The following is a 17,682-nucleotide window of genomic DNA, read 5'->3' as shown; positions in this document are numbered from 1 at the left end:
CACTTACTGAAGGTAATTTAAGACCTGCCAGTTAGTCTTGTGCCAAGCTCTTTGCACGGATATCTTTGTCCTTTAAAGAGTCTAATCACATCCAGTAGGAGGACCAGCTTCAAACATGCCTGTTCAGGCCACTCTGCTTTTCTTGTTTCTTCTCTGGGCCCTTTTCTGACCGCTTGCATTTCAGACAGGAGCTTTTATCACTGCAGTATTGTGCAAAGAGTAGATTGCTTTATGACTGTTAAAAGAAATGCTCATCTGTGCTTAAATTCACAATGCAATGTGCAGCTTGAAATTCTTCCAGGCTTAGATTTTCATCTCTTGAATGCCTTCCCCGGGACTTTAGATAGTCAAATAAGATTCAGAACAATGGCAGAACTTCCTGTAAGCCCTTCTTGGCGTTGTCCCTAGATCAAGAAACAAGAAGCCCTTCTGTCAAGCCTTTCATTTGCTATGTAAAGGATGCAAGATTTTATGCTGTGGCTTTTCCACCAAGCTTAGAGCTATTCCTTCTGAAGCCTCCTGGTGGGTGTGGGCCCAGCAGAATAACGAGCAAGGCATATCCAGACCTTTGTAGCATTGAAGCTCTTGTTCTGTTGGGCTCCTCTGTGTACCTCACAAGGCTTGTGACAGGTTTGGGCTCCTCTTAGCAGCCAGGCTGGTCCAAGCTCATGCTTTGGGCTCAGTTTTGTGAAGATTCAGCAAGCCTGGAGGAGATGTGGAAAAGCCAAGTCTCGAGATAAGCAGAATCTAATGAAATAAATGAGGGTTTATTCGGTATGACTTATTGTCTGATTCAAGGCTGGATGGTTCAAGCTGGAGGAAGGGGAGGGGAGAGGAGACCATCCCTAACGTACATCTGCAGTGCACATTGCCTAAACAGAGCTTTCAACTGTCCTGACTCAGATTTTTGTCATATTGCATCATTTTGAAAATAAATGGTTGATTGTACGGAGGTTGGATGAAGTGTTTAAAATCCATGTGTGAAAGTCTCTGGTCAGTAAGGGACTGTGGGATAACCTCTGAGGCTGCACACACAGCACTTGAGAGCATCTGTGGCACATGCTGCTTTCTTTGTCACCTCCACTGAGAACTCTCCAAAGCTTTGCAAAGAAAGCCTTGAATGCTCTTTGGTGCACCTTAAAGGGGTCAAACAGCAGTTGACCTAAGGAGGAAGTTGCTGGCTTTGCTGCTGGCTGCATGCATGGTATCTATTGCTCTGTTCCACTGTCTGCAACTGTGAATTGCAGCAAGGAGCTTTTCCTTAAGGTAACTGGGGTTGTTAGAGGGGAGAAGAAAGACCAAGATGTGCATTAAGGGGCAGCCTGGGAGGAAGCAAGATGGGAGAAGCAATGAAAGAGCAGCAGAACCGCGCGCTGCCTTCCTATGGGGATGCTTATTTTTCACACAGGGACCTGTGGCAACCTTGCTTATCCTATTTACAAAAGGGAGAAACTAAAAATGGAAAAGGTTCCATGTTGAGGGCTGTTTGTAACTGCTGTTACAACATTTCTCCCTGTGAGACATATCCCAAAATCCATCAGGCCTTGAATAGGAGGAGAGAGTTTTAAGCAGAACTAATGAAGTTGACTCATCCTGACAGCAGCCGAGTCTGGGTTGTATATTCAGGGGACCAGAAATAACTGTATTTAAAAGCAATTGGAAGGAAAATGAACTGGTTGCTTGAAAGTTAAGGTACGGCACTCTATTTGCATATAGGATGGCGATTGTATTTGGATAAGGATTAAACCCATGAAGGAAAATTCACGTTACGCCCCAGATGACGCAAAGCGGACGTTCCAAATTACAGACCCTGAGACGGTGTAAGTGGGACCGTATTAACAGTCAAATTCAACTTGTAAATTAAACACGATTATCCCACGTTCCGCAAGAAACCAATGCTGACACTTGTCCAAAAAGGTTTGGAACGATTGGCACGGCAAAGCAAAAGATCTGGCAGAAATAATCAGCTGCAAATAGCAAAGTTAGCATGGCTTTCCTCCTTCGTGCAGCTGTCAGTAAAGTCCACGGCTGGAAGAAGTCTCTCGTAGAGGATTCAGCCCTTATTACTTGCTTTTGAAGGGTTTATGATGGCCCAGCACAGGCCATAAATACATAAATACACGGTCAACAGTAATAATTCATAAAGCACAGCCTGGTCCTATAAAATGGTGTTAACAGTCCGAATTAACGTAACGTGGTGGTTTCTTGGGTGATTGACTCTTCAAGTCGTGGGGTTTTGTAAATGTTCCCTGCGTGATCTTGCCGGCTTTCAGTAAAGCTGTCCTCTGGGGTGTCTTCTGCAGTTCATATGGCGTTAAACACTTGTGGGCTTTTTAGCACTTTAGGATACAAGCGGTTGGCCAGACAGAGCTCGGAGTTGTGATAAAATAATTGCTTCAGCCTTTGGTGCAACATCTGTATTGCTCGTGAGCGTGCCTGACAGCTGTGATTTATCCTTTCCTTCTTTTATAGTGATCGACACCACACATCCAGCGCAATTCCCGTTCCAAAGAGGCAGAGCTCGAGCTTCGGCAGATTGGATGTTGGCTTTTCCAGTGGGCTTCCTTCTCCGGATAAAGGACTCCGAAAACGAGCCAGCACGGGAAACGAGAGGCTGCAGTACAAAACTCCTCCTCCTAGTTACGACTCTGCTTTAACGCAGCCTGTAGCCATTGCGGCCCATGTGGGAGAATTAGATAAAAAGCCCGGATCATTATCTTCTTCCCTCGATACCTCCATGGACTCCTCAAAAGGAAATAAGAAAGGAGAGGACTTGTGTGGCAGTTTAAACGGAGAAAACGGGAGCCTAACCAATACCCAAGACCAGCAGGAGTCTTTCCTAGGACATAGTAGTGCAATAAATGGGGCGTTGCTGCCCGGTGAGTGTTCCAGCACCACAAGCAGCGAGCAGCCCTGTGAGTTTCGGCCCTCGCTCGGCCCCGTCCTTTGCTGCACTGTGGAGCAAGCAGAGGAGATAATGGGGATGGAAGCGACGGGGTTCAGCACGGGAGATCAGCTAGAAGACTTTAACTCCATCCCGGTGGAGCATGCCGTGGCTGTGGAGTGTGACGAACAGGTCCTGGGGGAGTTTGAGGAGTTCTCACGGAGGATCTACGCACTGAATGAAAACATGTCCAGCTTCCGCAGGCCGCGTAAAAGTTCGGACAAGTGAGCTGGGGCAGGGATCCGATAGCGGACACTGAGGTGGAATCAGCGATCTGGGATAGAGAGAAAAATTGCACTTATTCTTTATATTAATTATATATATATATATATATAAATATTAAAAAAAAAAAGCTAAAGCTATTCCAATGGTGTTAGGACAAACAGACTTGTGACTGAGCACGATAGCAAAGGATCACGGTATAATTCACAGCCCAGGTAGATTTTGGTTCTGCCCCCAGTCCTCATGTGTCTGGTATTTATAACCTGTTGGGTTCTGTGGGTTTTTTTTAGGCGGTGGAGTCCATTTGTAAGTGCTTTCCTGGAAACAAAAATCTTAAAGTGCTGATCAGGCCCTCCTTACGAACATTTGTTTTCTTAACTATTATTTAGAATTAAACTTTAATCTTTTCAGAAGGAAAGAAAAAGAAGTTAATTTAAAAACGCGATTATGATAAGAGCTCTTCATGTTCTCCCATATACTCCTGAGCAGTGCAGTTGGTGTGACAGAATTGCCATGAATTAGCCATAGTCAGTTGTTTGCACTGATGCTTCCCTGTGCCTGATTCATCATCTTCGTGTATCCTCCTTTCCTCCATGCTCAGTCCTCCTACCAGTAGAGCCTACGAGGACCCAAAGCACCTCTTAAGGTTTGTTAAAATCTCGTGTCTCCTTCTCACTTCAGGCATTATCTCCAAGTTAATCAGTGGAAGCCTAACGAGTGTGCAGTGTGAGTGGGGTTCACCCATTGTGCTTGGAATTAGGCTAACTTGTGGCATCACTCTGCCCTCTGTAGAAAGGAGGCACTTGGCATCATCTAAATTAATATCTTTTTAACCAGACCACCTGTATGTTAAGGAAGAACCTTCCAGTATTGGCTTTTGGGGCTGCTCACCCCTGGCACATGTGTTTGGCTAATGGGAAAGCAATTTGCAGCCCACTCTGTGATTCCTGGTATTTGTTTGAGTTTGGATTCCATTCCTCTTGCTTTCTATATTGTATACCCAAGAATTGGTGCTGGGTCATCAGCTCTCAAATATAAAAAATATGTAGCTTCATCATGCCTGGCTTTTTTGTTTTCCTCCCTTGTCCATGCCTTCTTTTGAACCAATGACCTACTCTTTCTCCTAGCACCTCTGTAAGGCCAGTCTAAATTAACTTCTTAAAATGCGGATATGTATGATCTCAACTGTGTGTTGTCAAAGCAAGATGTGTACGTGAGAATCAGTAGACACCACAGCACCACTCTAGGATATACATTTTCCAGGTAGCACTTTAATGACTCTATTAAAACTGTATTCATGTTTCTTCTGTTAGCTTTAACAGTTGTGTCTACCACTGAGCTGTTGGGTTGGGCTGTGCCTACCACTGAGCTGTTGGATTGGGCTGTGCCTACCATTGATCTGTTGGATTGGGTTGTACCTACCATGGAGCTGTTGGATTGGGTTGTACCTACCAGGGAGGGAGTTGTTGGATTGGGTTGTACCTACCATTGAGTTCTTGGATTGGGTTGTACCTACCATGGAGCTGTTGGATTGGGTTGTACCTACCATGGAGCTGTTGGATTGGGTTGTACCTACCATTGAGTTCTTGGATTGGGTTGTACCTACCATGGAGTTGTTGAATTGGGTTGTACCTACCATGGAGCTGTTGAATTGGGTTGTACCTACCATGGAGCCGTTGGATTGGGTTGTACCTACCAGGGAGGGAGTTGTTGAATTGGGTTTTACCTACCATGGAGCTGTTGGGTTGGGTTGTACCTACCATGGAGCTGTTGGATTGGGCCTTTCTGCTCAGTCATTTCTTTGATCTGTTCCAGTAAGGTGGAAGCACTCAAGGCAAGAATGTGGGCACGCTTGTGAATATCTTCTCCCCTCAATAAACTCTTCTGTTGAAACCTTGCAAAAAACATCCATAAAGGCTTGAAGCGCAGCCCTCATCTTTGAGAAGAATTAGGTAGGGAATTTTTGCTGTATTTCAGTGCATTGAGAGCCAGAATTGAATACCTGGAACCAGCACAGGGCGCTCTTCTTGAGCTGGGCAGAGGATCCTCTAATTGTTCCTCACTACCTTCTGTTGGCAGTTCAGCTGTAGCCAAAATTCAGTACCATTGAGTCATCTGGGCACACAGAGAGTTGAAATCCAGCACAAAGTATCACAGAGTGGATTGTAGTCACACTAATGTTCCTTTGTCACGATGACAGCAGTCTGTGTAGGGTGGTGACTCTTCAGAGCAACCCAAAGAGTAGTTGTGCAGTCACAGCGGTGGTGTCTCAGAGCAATGAGTTGACTCGTAATTCGGTTTGTAGAGCATCGTTGGGACTTTTATTCATTAGTTGCACATTTCCTCAGGTGGCACCCAACCAAATGAAGTTTATTTGTCTCGTGTTGCCGTTCCCGTTGGAGCCCTGGACTTGTTAACGTGTCAAACACAGCAGCTGATGTCTGCATCTGTGTCACTTAGCTCCTCTGGGCTTTCTATGGATGCATCTCTCATAGACCTTAAATTGCTCCCAGGCTTACTTCCCATCTTCACCACTTTATATAGAAGGTGTGAAGGCGGGGGGAGACAACGCTGTAGGGCTAATTAAGGCATCAACCAACATCTTTGCTATGGAGGATGGGAGGATTGTACGGTTGTATGGACCTCAGCTTCTTTTTGTGACTTTATTTTCTTCCCCAGTAAATGACTTTGAGAACAGCATTAGTGGGAAGGAAACAAAGAGCGAGTTGGGAGGTGAGAAGGTATATCGCAGCCTGCTTTAAACTGCCAGCAGCCCTTCAGTCCCTGCACAGCCGTGACACCATTCAATGCCTCTGAACGTCTCCGAGTGGAGAAAGCATTTTGTTGCAATCTTTTCCCCCTCACTCAAATTCCTCTAAGGTTTCTTTTGAGGATATTAGTTTTGGAAGGTCATATCCCAATCTATTTTTATAGCGAGCACAACAGCATTGGCTTCTCCTTGCTTGACCAGGTATTTAAAACAGGCAAAAGACAAAGTATCCCATAGTCAATGACACATTAAAACTATCTTGGTAACTGCGGGAAAGCTCATCTGTATTTATAAAATAAAACTGATTAGTATCACCCAAAAGTTGTGTGTCTCCTCTTCGTGGCTCCTTTGTGTTTGCTTTCTTCTGTCCCCAGGTGAGGAGGGGGCTTTTGCTTGCCAATAAACCATCTTCTGAGGGGTTTCATTGCTGGTTAGTTGTCAGTCAGCTTGTTTTGTCTATGATAGAAAGCGATCTCAGTTTTATTCTTGTAGCTGTCAGATGTCAGCTCTGTTGTAGAAGGAATTTGTGCTGCATGTATTGCATCGACTCACCTGGGTTTAACCCGTTTGCTCAGTCTAACTTTGAGCGGTCAATTTTTAAAGGTGTTTTGTTAAAACCCTCATTTCAGTTTCTGCTCCGGGTATCATTCCTTGACATGCCTGTAGAACATCAGCATCAGGTCCAGCCTGGGTTGTCTTTGTTTCGACAGGAAAACAAGATCTATTTCAGGTTTAACACTGGCTTTATTGAACAGAACCAAACTGCTGCCCACCAAAAAAATCCAACAAAAAATAAACAGAAATTACTTTCTGGTGCTCAGATATTACAAAGGACCCATTGACACAGCCCTATTGAGCCAAAACCTGGCTGGAGGAGCCCCGTGTGGACTGGCACTGCTTTCCCCACTCCTGTAAGCAGATGTTTTCTGCTCCTGTGCAGGGGAAATTCTCTCCCCAAACTGCCAATGGAGGAGAATGTAGGCTGTGTTTTCGGCTTTACCTGGACAGCCCAGTGGCTCTCATGGGAAGGGAAGGATGTTTTGTGCCCCAGCTGCAGGGCTGCACTCCTTAGCCCGATGCTGCGTGCCTGTATTGATTGCCTGCACTACCCAAAACGAGCTCAGCCTGTTTCTTTAGGCAAAGCTAACTGTAGTTTCCTTGGCCGGGGAGAGGTGAGATGGGGAATAAATCTAACACTTGCTCTAATTATTGGGTTTTTGGCCTTTTGGCAGCAGCGCTGGCTTTCCGTCAGGTCCACCTGCCAGCAGTGGGCCACGCTCTGCGTGCGGGGCCAGAGTCAGAGGGGTTGGTGCTGTTAGCTCAGTGCCAGCAAGGCCTTCATCCCGCTGTGCCAGACGGATAACGCTCTCAAATGAACAGCAGTGAAAGCTGATGACTTAAAGTCATTTCGGTATCTGAAGGGGGGCTATGAGAAAGAGGGGAGCAGACTCTTCAGCGGGGCCTGTTGTGATAGGATGAGGGGAAATGGCTTCAAACTAAAAGAGAAGAGATTTAGACTGGGTGTAAGGAAGAAGTGTTTGTGATGAGGATGGCCAGGTGCTGGCATGGGTTGCCCAGAGAGATGGTGAATCCCCATCCCTGGAAACACCCAGGGTCGGGAGGAAGGGGCTCTGAGCACCTGATGGAGCTGTGGGGGTCCCTGTTCATTGCAGGGGTGTTGAACCAGATGGCTTTAAAGGTCTCTTCCAACTCAAACCATGCTGTGATTCTTTGACTTTGGAGGACAGGGCTTGAAAAATGAGCTGACATCAATTGGCTCAAGCCAGCCTTGTCTCATGTCTGATATTGCGGGTTTTTTGCATCTCTGTTTAAAGAAATATATAAGTATTTATGTATATATATATGCATATACTTGCAGACTAAGTTCCATGGTCTTGTGTCTAGGCGTTAATATGAAATCACGGACAACTCATGGGCAGCTCCTCCTGAAGTAGCGCAGCACGTTACGGCTGGCAGGAACAGCTCTGCAAATGTGCAGCGGTCTCTAAAAGTCTCACATAGGATGTAATCAGGCAGTCAGTTAATTAAGTCACATCTGCATGAAAAACCATTAAGCTCCAACGTGTGGATGGAAAACACGTCAGGTCGGTGCGTTGAGTTCTGCACAAGGTGTTGGCGTTGGAGCCGGGCTGGGCAGCAGGAGAAGGAATCCAGCTGGTGAGGAGAATTCTCTCTTCATCTTCCTCCCTTCCTATGGAAAGTCACAGCGTGGTGCAACACTCAGAGTTTAATCCCTGCTCTGCCTCTCAGCTTGTACGTCTCCATTGGCTTCTCCATTTGGGAAGGGATATCCCTCCAGTTGGCTTTGTTGCCTGGAGTCCTTGGCATTTCTATTTCCATCTGGGACTGAAACGTGCTGCAAGCATCAGGCAGTTTGCAGAAGTAAGTCTTGTTTTCTTGCAGGGTATTTCCTGATGGAGGAATCGTAGAGATATTAATGTTGGAAAAGACCTTCAAGATCATCATGTCCAACCATCAACCCATCAGCTCATCACCACGATGGCCTTCACCTTTCCTTGGTGGGGCTCAGAAATGTCTCTGCCCCTTTCTAACTCTTACTCATCCAGACTTGCTTTCAGGATGCTGCTTCTGGTCCCATATCAGAGCCCTGGCTGAGCTGGGGTTGTTGCCTGTGGTTTTGTCTACACGATGAGCGCTGCTGGGATCATGGCTGCTGGCTGTGGAAATCATGTTCTCATATTAATCTCCCTGCGAAATCGTGGCAATAGTGAGATTTTGCTGCAACCCGATACATCCTCCACGCTGTAACTGGAGACAGGAGTGCCCTGGTGGAAAGGGGAACCTTATGCGTGTCTATTTGCTGTGGTGTGAGCTATGCGGGACCGAGAGGGAACGATTCCTCAAGGGAAAACAGGGCAAGTAGTGGACAGAATGCAGATGTTCTGATAACAGCGCTGTGGTTATCTCACCGGGTTCTTCCTTCCTTTCACAAACCTACGCTAGAAACTGAGGCAAGAAACCACAAGTTCATTTCTGTCTCCCCATTCCACTGTCTTGATGGCTGCTCTGAAGGGCAATGAGGCCGTTCCCATTTCCCCTGCCAGCACCACTGCTGTGGAGCAGGTGTTTATTGCGTTCGTTCTCATTGCAGACCCAGCGGCTGCTTAGAAACGGGCCGTTTCTCTACCCAGATTTACACCAAACCACAAGATTTCAGCAAATTTTCAGCTTGTTCTGCCAAAACCACAGGCTTGGTGCTGGAGCAAAAGAGATGCGGTGGTCAGGAAGACTTGCTAATAAGGTGTGTAGGGGCAGCTGCTGGATGAGGTGTAATGAGCTTCCCGGGCACGGCTTGGTGGGCAGTATTGCTGGTAGGTGGGTGATCGAACAAGGTGATCTTAGAGGTTGTTTCCAACCTTGATTATTCAAGATCAAGATCAGATCATGCTCTGCTCCACAGGCCTCCCATCCAGAGGGTGCTTCATGCCCACACAGTGTTATCCACGTTTCCACTTCCCAATTGCATTCACCAGAATCCTGTGAGCCTCAGGCTGGGGTGAGTTTTTAGCCCTTGTTTAACATGTCGTGCTGTGTGGGCCGTGAGTTTCACCTGGGTTTTTCAATGCATTACTTGCAACTTCAACTGCAGTATTGAAGGAAATGATAGAAATCCTCCCTAGCACAGCAAACTGTAGAGAAAGAAGCAGGGAGAGTCTGCAGCACTCACTCAAACAGCCAGAAACTCCTCTTTACAGCCACAGCATCTCAGTGTTTAACTCTTAGCTGACTTCCAGCACATTCCCAACACGGCTGGGATGGATGATGAGCACCTGATGGGTGTCCCTGCTCATTGCAAGGCTGTTGGACCAGATGGCCTTTAAGATCCCGTCAAACGACTCCGTGACCTGCAGCAGCAATCTCTGCTCTGTGTGCATCCTCAGTAACCTTTCCCTGGGCCAGCAGGAAATGCTCTCATGTTGGAGTGGGCGGAGGGCCCCGCTGGCTCAGCTCTGGCTCCTTTGGAAAGCGATAAGTTTGTCAGCGGTGTGCAGTGTGACAAGGAGAGTTGCTGTTTGGCTGCCTCGTGCTAAACCGGGATAGGATTTGTCCTGGGTGAGAAGTCCAAGGCGCTGTCAGCTTGCTTGGGAACTGCAAATGGGCTGAGAGGGAAGCTTTAATCCCCCCCTGCCTGACATTAGCCAGATATCAGCGCTGAAGGACGTGGGTGATTGCTGGGGTTTGCTGCATTGCGGGACTTCCAGCAGCAAAGAGAAGCATTGCAGCCTCACGCTACATCAAACTGTTGGCCAAAAGAGCAGCATTTGGAATGAGGCAATCTTCAGGGGTCGCTTCCAACCCAGACACTTTATCATTCAACGACTTTTCATGCTCTATTTGTTTATTTACTTCTTTATTTTGCTGGAGCATCTCTGCAGCCTCAGCCTCTGCTATGATTTTGGGTAGGAGGCAAACAACTAAAGCAGACCCCAACAAGCCATGACCCAAAGCAAAGGTGACCCAAAGCAAAGGTGACCCAAAGCAAAGGCGACCCAAAGCAAAGGCGACCCAAATCAAAGGCGACCCAAATCAAAGGCGACCAGAGCAAAGGTGACCCAAAGAAAGGCGACCCAAAGCAAGGTGACCAAAGCAAAGGCGACCAAAGCAAAGGTACCCCAAAGCAAAGGCGACCCAAAGCAAAGGTGACCCAAAGCAAAGGCGACCCAAAGCAAAGGTGATCCAAAGCAAAAGTGACCCAAAACAAAGGCGACCCAAAGCAAAGGCGACCCAAAACTTTTCAACCCTTTTTCTCCAGAGAAAATCAATGTGAACAGGTTGGTGGTTTTGGTCTCATCCAACATCCCTGACTCTGAGGGCTCCTGAACAGTTCATAAGAGCAGAAGAGGCTGTAAACCCCATCCAAGTTGAGTGCATGTGTACAAGGAAGGGGAAACTCGATGTCTCCTGCTTTCATCAAGCAAACAAGGGTCTTATTTCCTTGCCAGCCTCACAATAATCTGGTTAGAGAGTTATGGGAGTGAGAATGGAAATCTGGGTTTGTAATAGAAGTTTGCTTTGGAGGTTCCAATTTCCCATCTCTTGGCTGGAGAAACCTCATTGGGTTTCTTGTCTCCCAGTTGCTTCTCCATCCAGATTACCATAAACATCTATAGGGTCTCCATGGGAAGGGTTTAGGAGGCAGTCTCAGGGAGAGCAGTGCCATTAATGAGCAAGAACATAATAAGAGAGAGCAGAATGATAAACAGAGAAAGCAGCAGGAGATTGGAACTGGGTGGGCTTTAAGCTCCTTTCCAACCCAAACCATTCTATGAAGACAGGGACAAAAGTGGGGCTGAAGATGGGGATGAGGGTGGGGATAAAGATGAGGATGAGGATGGGGATGAAGATAGAGACAAGTTGCCTGAACCTCCTGGACAGGGGCATGTGTACCTGGAGATTAATTACTAATTATCCCCCATGCACCGCTCCTCTTGCATCCTATAATCCAAATGAATCCCCATGTGCCTTCAGCCTGAGGCCAGGGAGCGAGAGCTGTCTTCACCTGCATGAATACTGTGAGGATGGGGCTCCTGATCTCTGCTTTGGGGTCCCAGAATGACACAAGTGTTGGTGACATAGATGTGCACTAATAACAAGATTTAATCTCCCAGCACATCCAACAGGTCCTGGGCTCTTATAGCAGCCTCTAATGAAGCATCCCCAGCCAAGGAAGCCCCACATGAAGTTGAGGAAGGCGCTGGGGACGGAAGGAGGGGGCTCATCTCCAGTAGGTTTGTTCAGTCCTCACTGTTGTATTTGCATAGGGAAAAAATAAATCAGGGCTGTTCTGGTCTATATCTGGCCAATTTCAGTCTGGAGTTCCTGACAGGTGACCCCAGGGTACGGTTGCACGCTCTCAGTGCTTATTTTTGACATCATAATCCAAATTGACATTCGGTGCTTGAATATACAATAAGTTCATTACAGCTAAACCCTCCGGCTCAGGGATTTCCTGTTGGTAAGTCTCAGAAAATCAGGATTCCCTGCGGTATCGGGCCGAAAACGTTTGCAGATAAAATTCAAGTTAGCAACTTATGCCAAAATGCGTTTGGAGCCAAAGCGGAGCTGTATTTTGTGCAGGGTCTTTATCCTTCCCCATGCTCAGGGGTGGAGGTGGAGGCCCCTGCCCCGCACAGCTCCCAATCAGGGGCTCAGCGCTGCTCTCAGGAGGAGCTCGTTAAGGAGCAGTGGAGAAACCCACGATTCTTTATCTGAGTGTTTTTTGGAACATGAACTCTTGCCTCTTATCCCACTTTCTAAAGAGCAGGAGAACATTTTTCTCTGTGTGTTACCAAAGCAGCCCGTGAGCAGCACAACCAGCACAGTGAGTTTTGATACCCCCGTTATTGCCATCAGTGAGATGCATCTCCCACACTTCTCGTGTCTATCTGACAACGTGGTGGGGTTTTTGCTCAAGCTCTTGACCTCTTGGTTAATCAGCTGTGATAATGAGGTGAGAACTTGACCCAGGGCTTATCCATGCCCATCTGGCGCATGGTCAGCATCTCTTCTGCTTCCACCTCCTTCCCCCGATGAAACTGATACCCTGTAAAAACAAGGCTCCTTCCTATCAGAGGAATTTGAAGCTGTTTTCCCAATAAGATGAGTGGTAAACTTTGCTGTGTCCCAAAGGGAAGCATGCAGCGGCTCCTCTCGGGAGCTGCATAGCAGGAGATGTGCTGGGGGGTTCCCAACTGCAGCTGGATCACAGCTGGGTCACAAGGTGATGCTGCTGCATCGCTGCAAAGCACTAGTAAGATGGGATGCGTAAGACCTGGCTGATAATTCTTATTACAGAAGGGAATACAGCTAGGGAAGAGGGGAGGCCATGAAGACAGTGCAACAGGAAGAGCCTTGTGCTTCTTAGCTGCTTCAGTGTGACAGGAAGAAATGCAGATACATGCAGCAAATTTCTACGTTAGAAAGAAGATATCAGTTCAGAACTGTTGGAGTAGAAATAGTAGAGGAGGTGGTCCAAGGAGACCATAATCCCATAATACTGGAGGGCTTGAGGACATGCAGAGTAACTGGGACTGGAAAACTTTGGGATTGCTTGGGTTTTTGTTGACTATCTTTGTGGATGGAGATCACCCAGCTGGACCCCTTGTTCAATGTTTGACCGCCTGCATGGCAAGAAGCGTTTTGTGATGGGGATTCTGTTCTAACCTGTGCTGTGATCTCTCTTCCCATCAGTGGACACATCCCAGAGGATCCCACCAACTGAGCACTGAGCTGCAGACAGCAATAAAATCCCCCTTTGCCTTTGCTCCAGTTGCACTCTCAGCTCTGGCATCTCCTTCCATGTCCCAGCCTCCAGCCCATGGCTCGTTAACACTGCTGGGCTCGTTCCTGTTGGCCATCGTCTACCAAAGCATCAGCCTTTGTTGTCCCAAGCCCTTTCCCCAGAAGCAGTTCTCCACCCCATCCCTGTGTTGCCCCATTCTAATATGACCCTTCCTCAGCCACCTATGGTGGTCTTCATGGGCTCCTGAGCTCCTTTCCAGCTCGGTGCTTTTGTTCATCTGCATCGCTCATATCCCTCATTCCCTGAGAGTTCAATAAAAACCTCAGGAAGAGTTTGCTATTCTTTCCTCCCCTGGTGGTTTTTAAGATTTTACACATCTTAAACCCAATTAATTTGCTGGTTGCTGGAAGTGCAGCATCCTATATGGTTCCTGTGAGAAGAGTGTGATAAAAGTAGGATTATCACTTGCAGCGGCCCTAGAAGAAATCTGGTAATGCTTCCTTCTGTAGCGTGAGACCTTCTGTGGAGGATCAGCCTTGAGATCTGCAAAGAACATTATGGAGTACGGGACTTGAGAACAGTTTCTTTGTGATCTGCTGTCTGTTTCTCTTGATTGCTTTTTGTTATGATGACTAACAGGTGATGGCTCTTCCATGGCGGTGTCCTCAAGAAGATGGGCTCTTGGTGGCCGTGTTTGAGAACTGTTGGTGATGGGTGGATGGTTGGACTGGGTGATGCTGTGGGCCTTTTCCAACCTTGGTGATTCTATGGTTCTATGATGTTCAGTTTGCCCTCAGGATGTGGGGAGCAGGAGCTGCTGTGGTGTTTGGATCCATCCAGGTGAGAAAGTCCAGCAAAGTAAGCTCTGGAAGAAGACCTTAAAGGAGAGAACAGAGACCTACCCAACCTAGAAGCCTTCCCAATCTACACTGTCTTGATGGCTTGGGATTAGACCTAGGTCTTCAAATCTCACATTTCATTGGTCCGTACAGCCCTGTGTTATCCACGTCAGGATGCCATTGACCTTCATGGCCACCTGAGTACACTGCTGGCTCATTTGGAGCCCTTTGAAGCATTGAACTACTCCAAACCAGGCTTCATCCTTGTATGCCCTGCAAACCTCCACTCTGAGGACCACCATTCACATACAGCAGAGAATCCAGGACCTACTTTTCCTTTGAGAGATGCACTTGGGCCACTCAGATATATTTTGAGCTGGAAAAACTGGAGCTGAGGATGTTGGCTGGTGCCACGCTGCTGGGGTGACTGGCTGCAGGAAGAGGGACGGGATGGAAACTGCAAGTTGGTTCAGCTCCATCGCCTTTCCATTGGGTCTCCATTTATAAATAGTTTGGGTCAACCGCGTGCGCCTTGACACTTCTTCAAGGCTGAAGACGCTGTGGGTTTTATGCTTAGTAAATTTCCTTCCCTGGCTGCCCCCAGCTCCCTGCCTGCCAGGAAAGTCCAGCAGCAGAGTCAGAAAGGTGCCTGTCCGGATTAAGTGGGAGCCTAAACCTGAGCTTCATGCTGGGCTGGGTGGCACCAAGGAGGCAGCAAAGCAGTGAGAGTTCTGGCTTACCTGGATTGGGATGGTCCTCAAATGAGGGACAAGAGGGGTGAAGGAGTTGTGCCCTGCCAACCCAGCTGTCCTCAGCAGTGGGAACCTGGGAAGGAGTCATCTTGCAGAATGTGCTAAAACATATGGGAGTTATTATGTGGGAAGCCACCAAAGCAAAGCAGAGTCGTCTTCCTTGGCTGAAAGGGAATGATTTATTGTCTTCCATCCTTGTGCATTGCTCCAATGAGTTACAATGCCCACCATGCCAAACAGCAGCAGTATCAGAGGAGCATCACATGCAGAGCCATTCCTGCTTGGTGATGAGATACACATCCATTTTTCCTTAATGCTTTGCTACAGAGCAATTCTGCAGAGCAGAGGGGTGCATTTCATAGAGTCATAGAATGGCCTGGGTTAAAAAGGACCTCAAAGATCATCTGGTTTCAAACCCCCTGCTATATGCAGGGTTGCCAGCCGCCAGACCAGGCTGCCCAGAGGCACATCCAGCCTGGCCCTGAATGCCTGCAGGGATGGGGCACCAAGGCTTCTCTGGGCAACCTGTGCTTCCCCTGTGGCCACTGTGGTCAGCATCCATCAGAGCTGTCTGATGGACTGAAGTGGGTGCTGCCATTCAATTAATTGCAGCGGGACAAACTCTGTTATGACTCAAACAGGGATAAACACACACATGTATATATATAAATATATATGATGGCTGCTGCCAACCTCTGGAGCAGGCTGGGGTGTTTGCCAGCTTCCATTGCACAACCAAGATGCTGCAGAGCCATTGCGTTGCACCCAGGTTGCCTTTCCAGTGCCAGTCAAAATAAAGAGCTCAGCCTCTTTTCTCCATCACTTCTTGGTTCTGGGACCCCTCTGGGATGGTGCTGGCAGAGCACGGACCTGGTGGACGACTCTTTGGGCTGAAGAAGTGAAAAATGTTGGGAATTTCCTGCCTATACTGAGCAGGCAGAAATGTTCTCCCATGGAGTTTTATAAGGCTGCAGGTCCTGGAAATGTATGAAAGGCAGAAAGGATTGATCAGCAGAGAGGGAAAACCTGATTGGAAGGAAGTCAGTGTTGTTGAAGCCTTGTGGAGATGTTAGAATCACCTCTGGAGGACCAGGCTTGATTCTGACCCAAGGTGATGGTGAAACCTCACCAAATCCAGCACCGCACACTCACTGAGCCCTTCACATTGGTGTAAAGGTGCTGAATGTGCACAGGAGCTGCCATAAAGCGTGGGCACGAGGTAGGTGGGCAGGAGCACCTGCAGCTGCCCCTTCCCTTCATGCTGGAAGGGGTCTGTCGGAGCCTCTGTGGGTTTTGTGGGGGTTCATGGTATCTTCAGGAGTAACCCAACTCCACACCCAGAAAACTGGGTTTCAATGGCCTTGAGAAGGCAGCTACTACCCATGGACTGGAGATGTTGGGCGGACACGGCATCTTTCATGCAAGAGAAACACCTGCTCTGGGGACGGCTCCCTTGAGTCCCTATTTTGTTCACTGCCGATGGGGGAGTTCGTACAGTCACTGCCATTCATTTCGTCCTAATATAGATGGTTAAATCCACAAGGTGAGCAGCTTCGATTTATGTATGAAGCTTTAGCAGTGGACACCTAAAGGGAGAGGAGAGAGGGAGCAGACACAGCCGTCTCTCTGTGCTAGTATTATTTCTACACGTGCAAGATATAATATCTAAATACTCACAGGCTCTTTCCTGTACTTGTACGTGATGATGGATGGATAGATAACCTTTCTCCATAAAAATATACACAACTAAGGGTAAATTTTTCATTGTCATCTCTAGCTTGTGTTTAACAATTTCTTTTCCTCTATTTTCTTTCCCTCCCCTCCCCTCCCCTTTCCTGGAATATTGTGAGTGGAGAGATCTGACCTGCGTCTAACATAATATTCTGGGATGGTTTGTTTGAGTAATGGCGCTGTTATTGTACAACCTCCAGCAAGAACAATTTGCAAAGTGTTGCAAACTTTTCAAAATGACCTGACAACAGCTCTCCAGCCAAAGTGGTTTTGCAGGGATCTGTTCCAGCGTTGCGGGAGCAAGGGAAGCAAAAAGGCATTGGAGCCCTGTGCAAGCTTTCATTTGCTTCAGCATTGTAATGACGGTAAAGGAAACTTGAGGTCCGATGCTTCAGCCTCTATGTGGAGAAGTCGTTCCCTTTGGGATGGAAGAATCCTTAAGGTTGGAAAATAGCAGTGAGATCGTCACGTCCAATGGTCAACCCATCCCACTGTGCCCACTGACCACGTTCCTCAGTGCCACATCTACAAGGTTCTTGAACACCTCCAGGGATGGTGACTTCACCACCTAATTGCTGTATTTTAAGGAGAAACCATGTCTGGGAGGACCCTGATCCAAGTTGCTGCTGTAGGAACCTCAGTCCTCATCATGGATGGGCTCACTGTCAACCCCCACCCATCTTCAGACCTGACTGTGGTGTTCTTTTCTAATCTTAATCATTCTATGGTTCAAAAAGCATGTTTCTGGTGGGCTGATGGGGAAGAACCTCCAAGACTTGATGGGACCAGGAATGGCAGAGCACTGATGCTGACACCATACAGACACCAATGGGCCGGCGTCTGTAACAAAGCATTGGGTGACCCCATGATGATGTCCTGCTCACAACAACCTCTGCTCATGGCATTGCTCTGTCCAGCAAGACTGGATACAAGCAAGAGACAAAATCTACCTGAACACTCAAGGCAGTGTGAGCAACATGCCCTTGCTCCCCAGTGAACAGCTTTAGGGGCAGCCAACCCCCTTCCCCCCACAGCTCCCTTCATGATGAGCCCTGCCTCCTTTGTGCTAGCAGACCCCTCTCATTCTTTTCCTCTGGAAGCACTAAAGTTGGCTGGAACCATTATTAAAATAATAGAGG

General features: G+C 47.6%; 1 protein-coding gene across 2 annotated transcripts in view; it reads left to right on the top strand.

Annotated features, from left to right (window-relative positions):
* Positions 1 to 6,257, top strand: part of UVRAG (UV radiation resistance associated) — a 62,363-nt gene extending 56,106 nt beyond the window's left edge. For both annotated transcript variants that reach the window (XM_015852478.2, XM_015852479.2), the window contains exon 15: positions 2,473 to 6,257. In XM_015852478.2, coding sequence (XP_015707964.1) covers positions 2,473 to 3,172 — 700 coding nt within the window. In that variant the 3' untranslated portion in view covers positions 3,173 to 6,257. The remainder of the gene's footprint in view (positions 1 to 2,472) is intronic.
* Positions 6,258 to 17,682: the final 11,425 nt, after the last annotated feature.

The sequence above is a fragment of the Coturnix japonica genome, chromosome 1 (genome assembly GCF_001577835.2).
Source record: "Coturnix japonica isolate 7356 chromosome 1, Coturnix japonica 2.1, whole genome shotgun sequence".
Taxonomy (NCBI): domain Eukaryota; kingdom Metazoa; phylum Chordata; class Aves; order Galliformes; family Phasianidae; genus Coturnix; species Coturnix japonica.
The sequence above is the reverse complement of the archived record's forward strand: the minus strand, read 5'-3'. Positions and strand labels throughout refer to the sequence as shown.